The 20,766-nt window shown below is 47.9% G+C and overlaps 1 protein-coding gene across 3 annotated transcripts in view; it reads left to right on the top strand.

The window, feature by feature from the left end:
- FAM135B (family with sequence similarity 135 member B) overlaps window positions 1-20,766 on the top strand; it is a 272,184-nt gene that overhangs the window by 215,192 nt on the left and 36,226 nt on the right. For all 3 annotated transcript variants that reach the window (XR_003521467.2, XM_027602323.2, XM_027602407.2), the window contains 2 exons: window positions 16,414-16,567; window positions 18,755-18,804. Coding sequence is in view for 2 of the 3 variants with exons in the window: in XM_027602323.2 (XP_027458124.1) it covers window positions 16,414-16,567; window positions 18,755-18,804 (204 nt within the window). In the remaining variant the exon portion in view is untranslated. The remainder of the gene's footprint in view (window positions 1-16,413; window positions 16,568-18,754; window positions 18,805-20,766) is intronic.

Below are 20,766 nucleotides of genomic sequence, written 5' to 3'. Positions count from 1 at the left end.
CTGGAAAGTAGCACATGATATTTATCATCACCTGCAATGTGTTCAACTTATTTCAACTTATGTTTATTGTTGGGATCTTAGAAATGGTTTTATTTGCTTGTTTGTTTCAATTTAATTTTCTTGAAGGGCATATTGCCAATGCCAGGTAAGCTGTTTCTGTCTTGCTTAGGCTGATGGGGAACCATTCAACATACATGGGGTGTGTGTGGGTGTTCGTGTGTGTGTTCAGGGGAGACAGGTCATTGAACAGGATCTCTCGAGTGTAGACTCAGTGACCGTAGCACACATCTGGAGGCACTGTGTTATACACAGTGCTCAGTTTCTGCAAACATCCTCTCTTCTGAGTCTTCCACCATCTACCAACATTTCTAAGCGTGAGGCCCATTCTCCAGGTGGAGAATCTAAGGATCTGTAAGGTTAGGCGTCTGTGCTAAGGGCAGTTATTTGAACTGAAATTCTGGCCTACCTCCATGTAATTCTGAAGTGACTGCTCTGTGCATTTTGTGTGTTGCACTAAATTACTTAGTAGTTAGCAACAGAACACAGTGCTAGCCCCACGCATTTTTCTCACGTTTAATGTATTTGCAGTGACAGCATGTGGTGAATGTTGAAGAAGTGGTAGCGCTTGTCTCCTGTTTTCCTTCTCTTGTTTTTATTTTTTCCCTATTTTTAGCACAGCTACAATTAGAACTCATAGAAGTAGCATTATTCCTGGTTTTGCTCATGTGCACAAAAGGTTTTTGGTTAACTCAAAAGCTACATTTGCATAGATTGAGTTTTTGTTTTCTGCCAAAGTCTCATTGCTCACATCGTTGGGAGTGATCTCAGTTATCATGTTTCCATAAACACGAAATTTGCATCCATTAGAGTCTATCAATTATCCTTGGTTTGAAGGGATGTAGGTTAAATATGCCTTCCACTGATAGTCCTGCTGTTGCTTAGAAGAGAGAGATTGTTTTTGTTATAGAAACGAGAATTCTCTCAACTTAAAAGCCTGCCCAGAAGAAACCCTTACGTTTCCTGTCTTCTTCCCATGGCTCTTTTGCAGTAACATTCTATATCTTATCTCATCCCCAATCTGTCCCCCTCTCTACCAAAGCTCCGAGGAAGGGACCGTGTCTTTCTTGAACACTACAGTGTTCAAGCCAGTGCCTTGAACATGGGAGTGCGCTAACTCCTTATTTCTCTGGAAAGCGTGGTGATGAGTGAACAAATGAGTAACCAGGTGAGGAAGGGCAGCAGCAAGGCTGATTTTTTTCCCATCTTATGGAGGAGGTTATTGAGATTCCAGAGTGAGTTCTTCTAACACTTAAGCTAAAAGCTCTTTCAACTATACCATGTTGTTGTGTAGATACAAGTATCCAGAGATATATGGATAATTCTAGCCAGAAAGCACGTTTCCACATAGTTACCACTTGTTTAAATGTAGATTGCAGAAATACTTTCCAAACTCGACGTAAGTGGCAAGCTTGCCAGGTGCCAAAGGGTGATGGCGATTTTGATGACGATGTTCATGACAGCTAGTGCTTGTGTTGATGATCTCATGAACCCTCACAACAACGACGAGGCCACCGTGGCTGTAACAATGGTGTCATCAGCAAACAGGCACTGAGAGGTTGTGTTATTCGCCCAAATTCACACCGCTAGTAAGTGAAGAAGTTTGGTAGACTCCACAGCTGAGGGCCTGAGTAAACTCTGCAACCCACTAGTTATGGGGTCTCAGGCCTCAGTTTCCCCCCTTACGAAATGGTGAGCCTTGTGGCTCTCTTCCAAAGACATAGTTTATGCTACGTGACACACTTCTTGCAGTGTCCACCAGGACAAAGGTTGCTGTGGGTAAATCAGACTTTGGGGAGCTGATTCTCCCTCCCCAGCATCTCCTCCATGACCAGCCATTCAGCTCAGTATAGAAGCAGTGAAAGTTTCCAAGTGCCATCTTGTTCACAAACATAAACAGCGGAGTGACCACATCTATTCCTCCCCTGAGTGAGAAATGCAGAACATGAGAGTTTTGTTTTGTTTTGTTTTGTTTCAGTTTTCCCCTGGCCCATCTTTCAGGATCCAGAATGAATATTCCTTTCCCCAGGAGGCTCTGCCTGACCACCCAGACTGGCTCAGTGTTCTCACGCCCGCGTGGTGCACTGCCCACCCCATTGGACACCATTGTCTGTCTTGCCCGCTAGACCCAAGGCCCCAGGGCAGAGTGTGGCTTCCTTCAGGAGGTGGTCCTCCTTGAGTGGGTGAGCACCTGCGCTTGGCAAATACCAGATGCATGAGTGCTCATAAAGTATAATCAAAGTCTGATCCCTGAGAGCAGGAGATACGCCCTCTTTTATTGAACACTGCCCCCCTGCAGTTGCCGTAAATCGTGTTGACAGTGCCTTCATAGCCAGTTTTGTTGGCGTCTCTTACAGTTTTATTGGCGACTAGCAACTCCCTACTCACACTCACCCCGGACCTCCTATTCCTAAAGTAGACTCAACAGTGCAGCCCTCCTGGAATCTTGTCTTCAGACCATTACGGGTATAGACGGGCTGCGTGTCTGCAGGCCCGGGGCTGTGCCGGCTGTTCCTTCCACGGTGGCAGTCGTCTGCTTCAGTATTTATTATTGGAGACGAATCTCATCCCTCGCTGACTTCTGCCATACTCTCTGCTTCACTGGCTCCCTTCTCTGGGTAGCAAAGAATCCTGTTCCATATTGATCTCATTCACTTTCCCAGGAGAACTTTCAACGAAGCCAATGCTTGCTCATGGCTGCTGGAAAGTCTGCTTGCGGCTTCAGGGAATACTCTAACCTTTGCCTCTGGGATGTGAGCCTTCCAGGGTGGAGGCAGGGCGGGGAGCATGCACAGCCCATGCACACCTCCCAGGATGCCTGACTTGAACTTTTTGAGAGTCAGCACCGCTGTGGTGAGTAATGGGAACACGATCCCTGAGTTCCACCACGCTCTGTGTCCCAAAGCCCTTTGGCCCTGGTATTCCATTGAATATCATCACAGTCCCGGGATGGGTTAACCCCTCTCATAGAAGGAGAGCCTGGGTCCCCGAGGGTGGATGTAACCTGCCGAGGCTTGTCCCCGTGGTAATCTTCGGGTGCTGAATTGAAGCCTCCCAATACAAGTGTTCGGTGTGCTACCTCCCAGCTGTCTCCAGTGATCCTGGCAGTGAATTCACAGAGACATAAGGGCTGTGGTTCCATGGCTCATATTCAGGCCACACTCCGTGCTTGCAGTTAATTAATAGAATAATATTTGCCAAACTTTGCGGAGTTCTTACTCTTTTCCAGCCCATCTTAAGGCTGTGTGCATATTCTCGGATTTACTCTTCACTCACCCCCTGTGAAGGAGCTAGTAGTATTTCCTCCATTTTACAGATAAGGAAACTGAGGCCTGTGGAGATCAGTTGGCCCGAGGTCAGGAAGGCTGTGAACGATGGCGCTGGGATGCCAGCCCCAGGGATGGGGGTCCAGAGGTTTCATCTCAGACGCTGCGAGTCTCCTCAGCTGGGGCCCTATTCCTGGGACCCGGGCCTGTGCTCGGTGTTGCTGACTTGAGTGAGTGTCCGGGAAGCTCGGAGTCACCGGGCCCCTTCCTCCCTTGCACACCGAAGCCAGAGACAGGCTCCCGCAGACTCTGTCAGTAAAGTACCTTTGGATCCTCCTTTTCACACCTCCCCTTGTCCCTCTTCCGCTTCCTGTGCGGATGCTTCCCGCTGCGCAACACACAGCTTCAAGACTTACCTGCTTCCTTTGGATTCTCTTCCCTCTACGCTGTCTCCCCTTGGCTCCTGTGAGCTGGTGAACCTGAAAATCATCTTCATGACAATGAAGAGAGATCTTGGTGCTGCCTCCGGCCTCAAAACCTAAACCCATCTTCATGGGTCATGTGTACATGTCCCTGCACGTACACTCTGCCGACATCATCTCGATTTTATTTTTGCTTCTGCCAAAGGTTGACCTTCACCTATGGAATGTTCCGCCTCCTACTTTAACCACTGATTTCTTTTAAATAATAAGATGGCCTTTCCCTGACTGCCCCAGGATGGATGCAGATGACTTACCCTGTGCCACGTGGCCTTGTGTGTAAACTTGATCCTAGCGCTTACCGAGCGGTACCCAAACTGTCCCATCTCTGCCACACACACTGGACCACACGGGCCTTGCACCCAGAAATCATATGCCAATAATCCTTTTATTCCCTAGCCTGGCCCAGAAACAACAGCCACTAAATGACTCTTGAGTAAATGTGGACATGAGTGGCTTGGGCACCATGTTAACATTTCCTGCATTCTACTTAATTCCAGAATATTGCTGGTTGTAGTGACATTTACCATACTCAGGCTCAAAAACATCCTGAACTCTTCTTGAAAGAGGTTTCTCTGCCTCAGAGTAGAAGTATTCCTAGCAGCAGCATCTGAGTCGAAGAAATGACAGAGTAGCTCCCAAAAGGGAGGGCGTCTCGTTGACTGGGAGAGATGGCATGGGGCTCTGGCTGGCCACCTGGGACACGGGTGTGGGGAGGTGAAGGCGCCGAGTCTGGAGGCAGGCAGCCTGGGATGGGAGGCCAGGTTCAGGGTCAGAGCAGGCTGGTGTTGGGCAGTGAAGGCCAGGCCAGGTGAAGCCACAGGGAGTGTGGCCGGCTTTGGTCTCTGGAGCAGGGGCTTCTGTAAGGGAGTGGGGGCCACAAGCAGAGTCTCTGGGTCGGGTTGGGGGCTGACTTCCGGCCGCAGCATCCAGGGTGGATGGGGCGCTCACGTCCATCAGCCCCTCCTGTTCTAAGTGGGCCCCAGCCCGGTGGGGCTTGCTGCCTTCTCTCTGCTCCTCGGTGAGCCCATGGCCCTTACGGTTCTGGACAGTCTGCTACTGTTCTCCCGTTTCTTTTCGCTTCTTGCACCTGCCCTTCTCTTGCTTAAATCCACAAGCAGCAGCTTGCCAGTGAGATAAACTCCCTCAATATTGTATCCTCAACAAGCTAAAATCCTATCCCCAAAAGATGTTTCTGCCAGATCCGAAAGCCAAGTCTTAAAGATTTGAAGACATCACTTAAAACAAAAGCGAATTACATGAAAATGAAAACAACACACGGAACGTAACCTCCCTCCTCCGTTGCTCCATCTGCCCACCTCCTATAGCTCCCAAGTGTGATCTGCTGATGAGGAAAACCGAGATGACGCTCTGTAACACTATAATGGGATTAATAAAAATAATAGAATTAACCGGGCGCCTGGGTGGCTCAGTCATTAAGCATCTGCCTTCGGCTCAGGTCATGATCCCAGGGTCCTGGGATCGAGTCCCGCATCGGGCTCCCTGCTCAGCGGGAAGCCTGCTTCTCCCTCTCCCACTCCCCCTGCTTGTGTTCCCTCTCTCGCTGTGTCTCTCACTGTCAAATAAATAAAGTCTTTAAAAAAATAATAGAATTAACCATCATGATAAGAATATTATTTTAATCATTGTATCTACTATTTATGAAGTAACCAAATAATGCACTTAATCTCTACCAGGCATTTGATTTGTTATAAAACCGATCCTGTCAACAATCTTATAGATGGTATCACATCCCAAAATTGTTTTTAATCGAGAGACTTGGTGTGTACGTGGGTGCAGCTCTGACGAGGTTATGGTTTGCAAAGCTAGTGTTTGAGTTCAGTTTGACCCCACTGATGGACCAGGTGCTTATTTCACACAACGCACCATCTCTCATTTTTAAAACATCACATGTAGTGACTGGTGGTTTTTAAGAGATGTGAATACAGTTGATAGAGTTGGAGAATATATTTTTTTTCTTTAAATCTGAGCCTTCCTCCAGCTAGACTGTAAAACTACATTCATCAGAAAGGTGTTTGGGGTTTTATGATGATCTGACAACTAAATTGCTTGTTCAGTGTGAGTTGTGTAATGTTGTTCTCAATTAGATTAAATATTAAGAATCCAATTTGCCAACTGCTAACAAAATTGCTGAACATTGTGCACAGTTTGGGGAATTGCTTTTAATGAAGAACAAATGGAAGTAAAATACCAGAAACTGGAAGTGCCAATGCTGGAAATGTTTCGATAGATGGATCCAGCGCTCTCCGATGTGGAGTGTTCAGCATTTTCTGCACTGGAGTCATGTATCGACTGCAGTCACCTCAGTTAAAGAATCTACTGTCTGCAGAGTCCTTGTTAATAAACACAGCGGTAAAGAGGCCCCTTCACATCATTTGGAGGCTCTGTGTACAATACTGAAAAGAGAAAGGCCAGAGGGTGACCTGTGTTGGGAAGACTGCAGGGAAGTGGGTTCTGGCCTCCTCTTATATCCTCTTTCTACGCCTCTGTCTCCTCAGCTCAGAGAAAAGTGAGGCGGCCTGTGCACAGGATGGCCGCTGGTATTATGGCCGGCATCCTCACACTGCCTCTTCCTCCCTACCCTTCAGGACTCTTGTCTCTCCCGCACCTCTTGTGTGTCCCCAGAGTGCGATGATCTGTTCTTTGCCGGCTGCCCATTCTTTGGCAGGTGCTCTTCTGAACATCTTGCATCCATGACCTGTCTTAGTTGCTCCTCACCACAGCGCTTGGAAATAATTGCCTTTATTACAGGAGAGGCGGGAAAGCATCACAAATACGTGGTGGGCTCTGTACCCCATAGAAGGTGCTCACCACATTTGCCAGAGTACTACCACATAAGAAGCCGTCAATAGATGCAGACCAGCATGGACGACAAGTCAAATGCCCTAGCCTCGATTAAGAAATGTCACAGTGCAATGTCCATGCAGTCATGTTGGTGGCCATACGTTTAATAGCTTCATCTTGAACCTGAGGCAAATGCAAGTAAGAAAACTGCACAGCAGTATTTGATTGCAACATGGCCAGAGATGTGATCCAAATTTTACTTAAAATGTGTTCAGCTTATTTTTGGTCTATTAATTTTTTTTTTAATTTAATTTTATTATGTTATGTTAGTCACCATACAATACACCATTAGTTTTTGATGTGGGTGATCCATGATTCATTGTTTTCGTATAACACCCAGTGCTCCATGCAGTACGTGCCCTCCTTAATACCCATCACCAGGCTAACCCATCCCCCCTCCCCCCTCCCCTCTAAAACCCTCAGTTTGTTTCTCAGAGTCCATAGTCTCTCGTGGTTCATCTCTCCCTCTGATTTCCCCCCCCTTAATTTTTCCCTTCCTTCTCCTAATGTCCTCCCTGCTATTCCTGGTCTATTAATTTTGACAATTTCTTTTTCATAGGAAACTCAATTCCCGACACTGTGTCTGACAGATCCACCCCCTGCCTCCTCATCCATAGAATGAGGCTAATAATGACCTATACCTTACATGGTTGATTTAAAAGCTCTAGATTAACTATAATATCTTATGCAAATACTCTTGTTTTGGTTTCTGCTATTGCCATGATCATCCCAATGAAAGCCGTACTTGCTTTGAGCTGGTTTCCTATAATAGCAATTACCTGTTAGAAGTAAACATTCTAATATGGTAATATTGATGTGGTGGCCTCCCATTTGCCTTAATAATCTCTCAGAACAGAATTGTCTGTTTCAGCAGGGGCCAAGAGAGGACCCACATTCACTGAGCATTTTCTATAGGGAGGCAGGAATTGGCAGTGATTAGGAGTGTGGGCTTGGGGATCAGGCTCACCTCATTCAGCGATAGCCATGCCCTGTACCAGACATCTGACTTTGAGAAAGACAGTCACTGTTGCTTCCCCCATCTCACTCCTGGACATGAGTCTGGGTGCTCTATGCATCTCAGAAAGGAGGCTTATGAGGAGACACATCAGTGTTTGTATGTTTGCTCTCAGAACATAGAATCCATGTTCAGTGCTGATCTGTCTGGTCTACATTCTAGATTCCCTACAGAGTGAGCCATATGGAAAGAGCCTACCAGGTGTACCAGGAGGAGAGACAAGGACCAAATCCACATGAGAGACCTCATAGCTCCCAGTAGCAGAATAATTACAGATGCTGAGTCTATGTCTGCCCTGGTGTTAGCTGAAGGAATTTAATACCTTTCATAATTAAAATCACAAAAGCATAGAATTTTACACCTTGAAGAGATCATAGTGAACCGCTCCATCTTCCAAAGTAGAAACAGTTACAATGGTCGCAGTGTCCCACTGAGATTGACAGCTTGCTCATCCTGCAGATACGTTGGAGTTTATGGTCTTGGAACTGGCCTCTTGGGGATGGGTGTAATAACCGCTTGACCCTTCACATACTGCATAATTAATCCAGCATTTCTGATAGCCATTATCCCTGTTCCCACTGTCTTGCCCTCAGTTAGGAAGACTTTGATTCTGGTGAATTTGCAATAGTGCCCTGTGCGATGAGAAAGCATGGCTATACTGTATTGGAACCCTGGACTTGTCTCTTAGTAATCATGGGATCAAGGGCCATTTACTTAATCTCTCTGGGCTCATTCCATTTTTGTAAGTTTACAATATGATTTCGACTTCCCTGAAGGTTTGGAGGACCAGATGCAGTAGCTAGTAAGAAGCCAGCTTCTAGGATGCCTTCCCCTCCCCAACTTGACAAGCACAATGGCACACATTTTGTACCTTTCTTATGTGTCTCTGGATTCCTGAGAATTGAGTTTTGATGAACATGGTATGCCTGACCCTCCATGACCAGATCCCACCTGTCCATCTCCCACCATGTCCTGCTCTTCTCTCCTGGACTCATGTGCCTTAGCATCATGTGAAAATGTAGTTCTCTTAAGTCAAAAAGATCAATAGCAGCAATATATATGCATTCACCTGAAACACATCACAGGTGTTAAGGTAACTTACAAGATGGTGATGAATTATTTAGGGTCAATATATCAACGTATTTAATTACTAATGAATTACTGCCTTTTAAAGTTCTAAACAGGTCAAAAATCTCTTGGTAAAATAGGAATTGACCAGTTTACCAAAGGAAATGCCATGAGGTACATCAGCAGAAGGTTTCTTATGGAATTCTTACCTGTAATAACCATAAGACTAAGGCTGCATATCTGTTGTGCTCTGCTGAAGGTAGAGAACTACCCCCTTCACCCTCACTCTTGACCTGTGAGGGCACCTAAGTCCCTGTCCAAGGTGTTAGAGCTGGGGAGTAACAAAGGTCAGATGTGTCCCCTGGCACCCAGGTCATTCCTGTAATTCCAGGTTCATCAAATGGGTATGGGACTCTGTTGCTTTGTCCCCACAAAATACAAGGAAAAGCAAGCTGAATCAAAATGGTATCTTTTTAAAAAATGTTGTTTAAAACAGGCTTATACACAAGAGAGAATTAATATTTAGGAATCAGGAATGAAAACAATGGCCCCTGGTCTTCTGAAGCCTTCTGCCCAACACCCAGTGGCTCTCCTTGTGGGCTCCCTCTGGTCCTGAGCACCAGGCAGTATGGTGTCCACAGCGGGACAGTGTGATCGCCAGGGACTCCATCCTCAGAGGAGATCAGATCTGCCGCCGGGTGTGAGGGGGACTGAAAAGTAAGACTGTCTCCTCTCTACCCCAGTGCTGATCCAATCAGAAAGTAAGACAATAAGACGAACTGGAGATCAAACCAAGAGAGGACATCATGTAGCTTACATCTTTGATCAAGGGGGCTCTCGGATCTTGAATTCCAGAATGAACTACTTACCTGGTCAGGTACAGCAGTCCTGGACAGACGTGTAGGCCTCCCCAGCTGAGCACCTCCTCTGCCAGGCCTCCCCCAGAGCCGAGGGGGGTGGAGACAAGTGCCTCCCTGGGAGGACTTGCTATCAAGGAGAAAGACAAGGAAGATCCCAGTTTTTGACCCCCGACTCACCACATGCCCAGCAAATGGGCAGGGAGGAGTCAGGGGTGTCATGCTAATGGGCATCCCTGCACGTTGAAAACATAGCAAGAGTGGAGAAGCCGTCTTCTCACACGCACATGTGCCTCTGGACGCCCTCGCTGGGACCTGGTGCGACCGCTCCCCGTGATAGCCCTTTAGAGAGCTCTCGCAGCTCTCAGCCACACGACTGGGCACTTCCTCATTCTGACTGTTGCCTCAGCAGCCGCATGGATGCGTTGCCCCCATATGAAGGTAGCTGGGAGTTGACAAGTCCTAGTCTGTCCCTGATTCCCAGGAGGGGAGCTGTGGGGACAGCAAACTTAGGGAGGGGGAGAAACCTTAAGCCACACTCACTCCTTTTGTGGCTGGAGAGCTCTCTGTGGTCACTCGGCAGCCACCTGCTGGATCCTTCGGTGCTGGAGTGACATGCAGGTGGAGGGCAGGCCACAGGCACACGACGTAGAGTGGAGACGCGTCTGGATGAGAATGTAACAACCTACACCAGGGCCTGTCCACCCCGTCGCCGGCCCCCCCACGCCCAACCGGCTCCCCTTTCTCCTGCTCCAGGAACCCTGTGGGCTGCCAGGATAGAGGACAGTCATGGCAGCTTAGATGTGAAAGCATCTGTGATTTCTACAGTTCAGCTGTTTTGGGGAAGAGGTACTTGGTGTTCAGCCCACAGCTGGTCACAACAGCCCGGGTGTGGGGGCACGAAATCGTGCTGCTCCCAGGATGACAGCAGGCTGGGGCCAACCAGATGGAAGAACAGAAAGACAAAACTGCTTTCCCAGATCCCAGCTAGTTGGTTGCAAAGCGGAGGCTAGCCCAAGGGGGCTTTGATTCCCTTTGCAATGTATAGAGTGGGGTTCCTTTGTTAACCTGGGCCCTAACCGGGGTTAGAGGCTTCGCTCTTCTGCGTCCTGGACATGGAAACAAAGGCTAATACTGTATAAACCTCCTCCAGCTCAGTTCCCAGAGTGAGCTCGGCGCTGTCAGCCTTCCCGCCCAGACTGTGTCTGAGTTGTTGATCCACTACCTGCTTGCCCTTAGACCTACAGATGGGTTATTTACCACTCTGGGGTTCAGTCTCCCAGGCTACAAAATGGGGGGACATAATTGTACTTATTTTATAGGGGTGGCAAAAAAAAATAAATGATTAATACATGTAGAGCCCTGAGGCAATGCCTGGCGTGGAATAGGGTCAAATAATAAACATCAGCTGCTTATTAAAGCTGTTGTAGTTTCCTCAATTAAAGGTAAGATAATAATGAAAAACCCCCTGAATTACCGAGAGGAAGGATCCAGGGACCAAAACATAATGCCAGGTACACAGCAGGCATCTACTGAACAGTGTCTACTATTAATAGAATTCTAGATGGCGAGGTCTGATAGAACTCGCATTCCTATTTCAAATAAACATCCAGAATATTAAAACCCAATTCCATTTATGCGTTCTCCCACAATTGTAACACAGAAGATGTACTGATATTTCTATTCAAAAATGTGTCTTAACTTTCACTGGCGTGTTTGTATTAAATGAAAAGTTATCAATGCTTACCACAGAGCAGATAAATATCAGATTGTGTACGTATCTCATATAAAGCATAAATAAGTGTGTATATATAGGACATAAAGTTCAATAGCATGATTTTTGTGGCAGTGTAGCAAATCCCAATCCCAATCCCCAAATTGCGTGAAAACCCACGGTTCTAAGAAGGGGGAGGTGACGGTGATTTGGACCTTCCATCCAGGCCCGTGTTGTCCTGTGTTCTCGAGAATCCCCAGAGGATGCTACAGCTCATTCATTCATTTATTGTTTCCCTAATCATCAAATTTCTAGGTGCTCTTTCAGGTTCAAAGACAAAAGACAAACTGCTTTTACCCTCAGGGTGTTCAGGGAGGTTGGAGAGATCGTGGTGGTCTAAGGAGGTGTGTGAAGGATCTGGGAGGAGGGAGAGGATGGAGAAGCTTCACAGAGGAGAGGACGTTTGACCCGAGTCTTGGTGGCGAGTTACAGGCAGCCAGGGGACGGGCCCTTAAAAGGAGAAAGGCAACTGGAGATCTGTTGTGGCGCAAGAGGCAGCAGAGGACCTGGAACTGTGGTGCAGACTCGAGGCTTTGAATGCCATACTAAGGAACTTGAACTTTATCTTGTAAACAGTGGGTAACGCTATAAACTAACCTGCACACACTAGTGCTACAGGTGGAAGGTAAGACCAGCGTAGTAAGACCCTTTAGAAGGATGCTTTAACAATGAAAGTAAGCAATATAGACTCAAACTAGGGCAGAAGCAAGAGCATGGTAGAGGCAGAATCTTCAAGACTTTCTTAGAGATTCTGAGGTGAGAAAGAAATCTGGAGTCTTGGAGAACGTCACAGTTATCGTGGATGTGGGGCCAAATGGGTCCACTAAGGGCGACCTGAGGGAAAGAAGGATTGGGTCGGGGCGATAGCAATTAGGTCCTTTGAAGATGCTTCCTTGGCAACAGACAAGCTGCCCAACTAGCACTCTGGAATAGAGATCTAGAGCCCTGGGCAGGAATTAGATCTGGAGATGTAGATATGACCTGATGTGACCTTCATTTATAGGAAGGTCAAAGTTGATGGCAAGCTTGCTTTGTCTGTTAGATAATGGAAGAAGTAAAAAGCAAACCTTCCTAACACCTATTAAGTACTGAATGTAACCCCGGCACTCTCGTGAGCACTTTGGCTTTATTACTCTCCCCACTCCCCATCGGAAATGGACACTTCAGAGGATGGGGAGCTAGCCCAGTCACACTGTTAGTGAGTGGCTGATCCATGAGCAAGGTGCAGGCCTCCTGGCCTCCAGATTCTGTGTTCTAACCAAACCATGTCCCAGCAGAGCGCCCAAGGAGCTTCAGTTGAGTTAACATCCATTTTGTATAGGTTTCTAAGTGGATCGCTGTTGATGTTTGAGCCACATCATCTGCAGGCATGATCCTGGAGGCCATCGATGGGTGCATCTTGTCCTGCCCACTGACATTACCCTGGGACGTCGCACAAGTCTGCATTCTACCGGAATAGTCTTGCTTGATCTTTAACAGCCACCCTAAGAAGCCATGTCATGACCATCCCCTCCTTATATCCCTTGTGTGCCTGTTGTGGGCTGGGCCCTGGCCTGGAGCCTCCCATCGTGAGTTCAAGTGCAGCCTACTGTTCTGCTGGCAATATGTGAGGCTTGTCAGTGAGGGTTTCCGTGCCAGACTGGGAGAAAGGGAGTGCTCGAGGCTCCTGTCTTTGTGTGGGGCGTTTGTGCCGTACGGCCCGTCCTTTGTGCAAGGTCCGTGGAGGTGCGTGGGCTCTCCCACGCTGGCTCTGCAGGCCCCTGGAGGGAGGGCGGGGGTGGCTAAGAGGATTCTGCAGCAGCTCGCTCACTTTCAGAAAGTTATGTTGTCAACTCTTTTATGGGGAACAAGATTTGTTGATAATAATCTCAAGCCATGCATTTTTTTTTTTTCAGGATTTCTCTTTGGGTTACCATTTTGACTTCATGTTACCTCAATAATCATATTGAATCAGGGTTATGAAGATTCCCCAAAGATTATCTTATGTGTCTCTTGAGAAAAATCCATATGCTATTAGTATCTAGTTTTATTTTTTATTGTTTTATTTAAATTCAATTAGCCAACTTATAGTACATCGTTAGTTTCAGATGGAGCGTTTAGTAATTTATCATGTGTAACACCCACTGCTCATCATATCTGTTTTTTAAAAGATTTTATTTATTCATTTGAGCGAGAGAGACAGAGCATACAAGCAGGGGGAGAGGCAGAGGGAGAGGGAGAAGCAGACTTCCTGCTGAGCCAGCCAGGAACCTGACACGGGGCTCGATCCCAGGACCTGGAGATCATGACCCGAGCCGAAGGCAGATGCCTAACCATCTGGGCCACCCAGGTGCCCTGCTCATCACATCTAGTTTTAAAAGTCAAAGTTAATATCAGACTTCCAAGATCCCTTGCCTTCCATAGGTCCCGAAGCTTTTTCCATCAGAGGCATTGGTGACAAGAAAGTTCAGTTGCGAGCTGGTGGCAGGGCCAGGAAACGGGATGCTCAGGGCTGCTTGAAGCAATCAGACTGGGGACTCCTAGCTCCTGGATCTGATGCCTTTGTTAAACCCCCGTCTGCTTTCATTTCTGCTTAGTCACAGCTACTGGAGGCGCTGCAGGACTTAAATTAATGCCTCCGTCAAAGCAGGCAGGCCTGGTGGAACATCTGTCCTCCTCCAGGCATGGTCTCCAGGGCGCCTGTGCACACTGGGAAGGTACTGCCCCCCTTTAGCACCTGAACTGGAGAATCACTTCTTCTGCGGGCAAAGCAGGGTGAAATGGTACAAGTCATTTGATTCTCTGACCCACAGTCTTTTGATGTATGAAATAGAAATTGGAGTTCCTACCACTTATTATTTGATCTAATTAGAAAGAATTTTGGGGGCATGGTAAGTGATAAAAGCAAGGAACAAAGAACTGTCCAGGGCATTTTTCAACTTGCGAGTGTGTGTGTGTTTCCAGGACACCCATTCATATATTAAATGCACATAAAACATCTATGCACATACGCATATGGACATATTCTCGAAGGATCCACAAGAAATTACTGGACTCTGGGGAATGAGGCACTTTGTGTTGTGTTTCCTTTGGTAATATTGAGATTTTTACCATATGCCTATTCTCATTTTGAAAGTCAAAATGAGAGCATCTGTTCTGTATGCTGTTTGTTGAACAGCAAATGAGATCAAGGTAATGGGCGTATGCAGATGCTTCTTGAACAGTGGATTCCTTCTTGCTCCATAGGTCTGGGGGGTCCAACACACACACCCTGCTATGCACAAGCTCCACTTGTCTTTCTACAACTGTACTAACTTCTGTTCCTAACATACTAGGAAGGATGACAAATGAGAGTATATGGATTACCTCGAGTGCCTAACTGACTGAATTTTCTGCTTATGAAATGGAAAAGTCTTTTGATTCCAGACCTCATTGAATGTCTCTCATAAACCTGAATCAAAAGGGAGCTGGTGGCCTCGGAATGCAGGTTTCAGTGGAGCCCCCGGGGAGCCGAGGGTCCACTGAGGGCCTCTCCAGTGGATGCGGTGGTGCACTGCCCAGATCCCCTTCTCAGGCCTGAGTCATTCATTCCCTCACACTGCCGAGGATGTCGGTAGCCAACAGCAATCGGCCAAGCCTCTTTCTGGAGATTGCTGCTGACCAAGAGCACACCTGTTCCCGAGGTAACCCATACACAGTAATGGTCAATGCATGGGTGCAGAGACCTGGCCCCTCCTCCAAGGCCACCGGGCCCTGTAGCTCCAGAGCTCCCCGTGGGAGGGACCGAGGTCTCTGCTGGGCTGCATGACAGTGTGGTGTAGCTCTTCCCTCTGCCCCATCCTACTCTCCCACAGAGTTGCTCCCAACCCCATACCCAGGATCTCCTGCAGGCACAGCTCTGTCTAAGAGTCTTCTTCCTAGGGACCTGACTTATGATCATCTCAGAGCTAGGTGACACCTGCATCCCGCTTTCCCGATGTGTAGCACCTTGTGTGACCCACTCGTCATGACGCCGTGATTAGCACGAGTACAACACACCCATGGTCATCCCTCGTGGCACCATTGGGACTGCAGATGACATGCGGATGGCCATTGACCCCTATCAGACCTGTCCTGCCCCCGTGGACCAACTCAGTTCTCATTGATGGCAGCAGGGAAGGAGACCAAATGAGGCAGGAGGCTGCCACATCACCAGCTCATGAGAACCCAGAGGGGGCATTCCTACCAGCTCCCCATGTGGAGTTGCCTGCGGCAGGACAGGGAGAGCAGTGCAGGGTCATGAAGAGCCATTGGCTTCCTCCCTTCACAGCTGCGTGAGCAGTAGATGGACAGGCAGGTCCCACATCCATGGAATTCTCCAGCCCAGTACCAGCACCCCCCTCCTCTGCTGCCCTCCCTGGGGGCTTCTTTTCTCTGCCCCCAAAACCAATCCCTCCAGAAATTTACCCCAAGACATTGTATCTTCTCTTCCACTGTGTCTGGGTCTCCGGGTACACGGTGGACTTGGCCACCTTTTCCTCATCGCACAAACCCCATTTGGGCCCGACATCTGCAAGCAAATGACAATGTGCAGAGCACCCGAAGGCACTGCCGGCACTGAGTATCTAACCTCACATCTTAGCAGCAGTGTGTCTTCCTTCCTCTCGGCATTATGTACCGCTCACCCAACTCCCACGAGGATCTGTACAAATTCCTCCTCTCCCTACGAAAGGAGACCTTCCTGCCCATCCCCCATCTCCTGTGATGCGCCGTGCAGGGCCAGGGAGCGAGGGCTTGGGAGTGGGTCCCCTGAGGTCTCAGACCTTCCAGGTCGGTGCCATCCTGCTCCTCCTTATTGTTATTACTACTCTTACTATTGCTTTTTTAATTATTATTATTATTTTAACATGAACACGTAAGACAGAGCCTCGACTGGTTGCAGTGTTTTTCCCAGACGAAGAGGTGGGGGAGGGACTCAAACTCTCTCTTCTCCGGGATTGCGAAGCCCTGCACAGCTATTCTCCGAGATGCCCCGTGGGGTGGCCCTCAGCATCTGTGTCTGTCCTGCCCGCAGGGGAGCTTCTACGTGCCGTCCGAGAACTGCATGCTGCGCGCACACCGGTGGCACCGGGAGCTGTGCTTCCTGCTCCTACACGCCTACCGGGGGCTCCGCGCCTACTTCCTGGTCATCATGAGGGACATCCCGGAGCTGCCGCACATGGAGCTGGGTAAGGGGCTGGGCCCAGGGGACTCCTCAAGCCGGCGGCCCACCTGCCCCGTGTGGGGCCAGACTTGAGAAAGCTTGCGGTTTTGTCAGTGTCCCAGTGACAGGTGCCATTCCAGGTCCGTTTTCTCCGCGTTACCTCGTTCTAGCAGGAGGGAGTTTCGGGCGTGCATATGCAGGAAGAAAAGGCAGGAGCACCCCGAGGCCCGTGCACTCAGGCATTCATTCACCCAGCAGGCATTTACTGAACACCTGCCACACGTCTGTCACTATTACACACAATGTCAAGTTGCTTGCGAAGGGAAAGTAGTTACAGGATTGCAACTGACAAGAGTGGAAAACAACCCCCAAAAGAACATATGTATATTCTGTATATACTATACATATATACACAAATATATACTTGTATATATCTTTCATATATATTATGTATTTGTGTGTATATATATATATATATATATAAATCTGCATGATTATAGAAACCTCTCAGCAGCCATCATCTTTGGTTTTCTGGGGATAAATAGCTTCATGCACTTCATCAGACATCATGGAGATCATTGGGCCTGAATTCCTCTTCGCTGACAGGTGTCAGAACCGAAGCTCAGAGAGGGGCAAGTGACCGCTCAGGGTCACACAGCAATACAGGGCAGAATCAAAGCAAGAGCACAGAGCTCCTACACAGAGCTCCTTGGGGCAGCATCCCTTAATCATCCCACTCATTTACAGCAGGTGACACAGTGTGATTCTGCTAACAGTCCTCTACTGGGGCCCCTTTGCTTCCAGAACTGAAGCCAGGTCCTTAACCTGGTTCAAGGTTAAGCACAATCCTGCCAGCATGCCTCAGCTTCCCCACCCACACCCCCAGACCTCACCTACTGAGACAGTCATGGCTTTGGCAGGATTTAGGGCTTTGTACAGTGTCCATTCCTGCAATGAAAACACCACACGACAATGACTTATTTGCATGTTTCTCTTCCCCACTAGATGCAGGGTCTTTGAGAGCAGAGGCCCCCGTCAGATCCCTTGTGCACAGTGCCTGGCAGGTAGGGTGAAGGAGTAGATGCATTGCTGCTGATGAATTGTCCTGCCATCTTCCCTTCTGGCCTTATTAGCTCTAACACCCTGGACAAGTCAGGCACTACTCTTTGAATCATGCAGTCGTGAAGCTGCAGGTTTTTTTTTTTTTTTTTTCAGGTTCAAATGTTATACACACAAAAAGACGCACACAGAATCAGAGCCCATTTACATTGCTCACAGGGAAAATGGAGATTGTGCAGTGTTCGTTGGCTTCTGGCTTTAACTTCTTTTTACCCAAAGGCACTGAATGTGTTTGCTCATTCATTTATTACCATACTTTTATTGAGCATCTATTATGTGCCAGACGCCAGGGACAGAGCCATGACAAAAGTCCACTGTGCCTGGTGGGACTCAGCTGACGAAAGTGCTGGGGGGGACAGGCATGTGTCATCAGGCCGTCAGTGAGGATCCGGAGGCACTGAGGGACTGCCCCCACTCACCTGGGCAGCAACATTTTAAGTAGAACTCATGCCAAAGCCAAGTGCAAATCACTGACCGCAGCATCATAGGACTGCGTGAGAGAGTTCAAAGACAGGCAGAGCTGCGAACATGGAATCCCAAATGGCCAGAGGCCAGAGGTTCCTGCTGATAAGAGCTGAGATCACAGGCTCCTCCATGGGTTGTGATGATCGTGGGTTTCAGAGTCGGTGGAGCTGGGCTCAGCTCTTTCACTTCACTTCTCTGTGCTTCCCCACATTCACCTGTATGATGGAGATCCGAATCCATGCCCCACACGTGTCACACACACGGGTGTATGTGCAGGTGTGTGCACACCTGCGTGCACATACCTGCAAAATCCCAAAAGAATGTGGGACCCCTTTGAATCACACAAAGTGCTGTGTGAACGTGGAGGCCTTCTGTTCCTCAGAGAAGCATCCAGGAGATGATGTTGACCTTCATCTAGTGTGCAGTCACGTGGCTCCAGATCAGTCTTACCGTTTTTTTAAATATGACCCCTTTAGGAAGTTGGAATAGAAAGGAGGAGAGTCCTTGGGAGTTGTGTTTCTTTCTGTGACTTTAATGCCAACTTGAACGTATGCTTCTTTATTATACTTAGCAACCACCGGATTTCAGTGGTTGTCCATTTTATTGTGCATCTTTTGTTTCTTCCTAGAGCCCCTTGCTGTTGAGGAAACACTCTCTCAGCTGTGCTCAGAGCTACAGGTAATTAAAAAACCAGCCCTGTGGGATGAAAGGGCAGTTGTGATACAGGACCAACATAGGTCCCCCCGCTCGATGTAGAAATCAGAGATGAGAGCACAGGGCTTATAAACGCAGTTAGACCTGAAACTGAAGAGATACTCTGCCAGTCTTTGTTACTAAGTGTCCACTAGACCTCTCTTGTATGTCTAGCTCTCTGCTAGATGTTTTGGAAAAAATAAACAGGTTCACAGGTCTCTGTCCCTGGAGCTGAGGTTACATTTGTCTATTACTCATCCATTTAACAAAATGTATTGACTACCAACCATGTGCTTCTCCTGGAGGGCAATGCCTGTGGCCAGACAGCCTCAGCCATGGCAGGAGGCTAACAGCAGGATGATGCTGATGAAGGAAACAGTAGTGTGCATCTGCCCCAAACTCACCGAGCATCTACTAAGAATACATCCTTAAATAGGCACTTGGCAAATGCATACTGCTGTTAATTGCAGTCTCTGGAACACTTTTCCATCCCATTGCTGGATGGTCTCGGTGGGTACTGCATGTCATCCTTACATATCAAGAGGCAAATGAAGATGGAAACCAGTGTGGCAGTTAGGCTTGGTGACGGTGCTCATCACGGCTGGCAGCTGGACTCAGAAGACTGTCTCATCGTCGTCTCTCACACCAGTGTTTTCAACCCCTGCTGCACAGTGGAAACACATTTGGGACTTCTGAGATGTACCTTTGCCCAGGTCCCATCTAAACCGGGTGAGACGGAATATGGGGGAGCAGAGCTCGGGCATTTGTATTCAGTAAAATCTCCCCAGCTCGATCGGAACCACTGTGAGATACCAGCTCACACCTATGACAGTGTGAGAAGACCAGAGATGTCACGTGCTGGAGAGGATGTGGGGGAAAGGGAGTTCTCCAGCACCGTGGTGGGAATGGGAACCGGAGCAGCCACCCTGGAAAACAGTATGGAGGCTCTTCAGACGCTTAGAAATGCAACCACCTGATGATCCAGCAATTTCACTGCTGAGTATAGATCTAAGGAAATGAGATCACTGTCTTGCAGAGACGTCTGCATCCCCGTGTTCACTGCGGTGTTATTCACAATAGTCAAGGCATGGAAACAACCTGGGTGTCCACCTACAGGTGAATGGATAAAGAAAATGTGGTCTATCTGTATGGTGGAATACTACTCAGCCATAAGAAGAAGGAAATCCTGCCATTTGCAACAATATGAATGAATCTTGAAGGCATCCTGCTACGTTTAATAGAGTCAGACAAAGACAAGTAACATATGATCTCACTTACATGTGAAACCTAAAACAAACAAACAAAAACCTAACTCACAGGAACAGAGGATGGGGAAATGGGTGGAGGTGGTCAGAAGGTACGAACTTCCAGTTATAAGATGAACAAATTCTGGGAATAGAACACGCAGTGTGGGGACTAAAGTTAACAGTACTGTGCTGTGTAATTAAAAGTGATTAAGTGTATAGATCTTAAAAGTGCTCATCGCAAGGAAAACATTTTAAGTATGGGACGTGATGGGTATGTTAATGAACCTTATTGTGGTGATCATTTCACAATAGATGCATTTATCAGATCATTATGTTGAGCCCCTTCAATGTACATAATGTTATATGTCAATAATGTTATATCTCAGTAAAACTGGAAGAAAAATTGTAGAAAGAAGAAACTCCCCAGATGAGTATACTGTGCAGCCAGGGTCGAGAACCCCTGCTTTAGAGCACGTTATAAAGTCAGTGAAGCTCAGTGTTACTGTGGAGAGACGGCAGTCCGGTAGGAAGGCAAAGCACAGAGCAGGTGCCTGTCGCTGGGGTGGGGGAGGGTCTAGGACAGAGAAGCCCTTTGAAGTGAGCCCTGAAGAAAGGGTGGGATCATCAAGGAGTCACATCACAGGCACTGCTCCTGATAAAGTTGGGGACACGTGAGGGACACAAGAAGTCCATTTAGAGA

The sequence above is a fragment of the Zalophus californianus genome, chromosome 4, assembly GCF_009762305.2.
Source record: "Zalophus californianus isolate mZalCal1 chromosome 4, mZalCal1.pri.v2, whole genome shotgun sequence".
Taxonomy (NCBI): domain Eukaryota; kingdom Metazoa; phylum Chordata; class Mammalia; order Carnivora; family Otariidae; genus Zalophus; species Zalophus californianus.
This window is presented reverse-complemented; position numbering and strand designations above follow the sequence as displayed.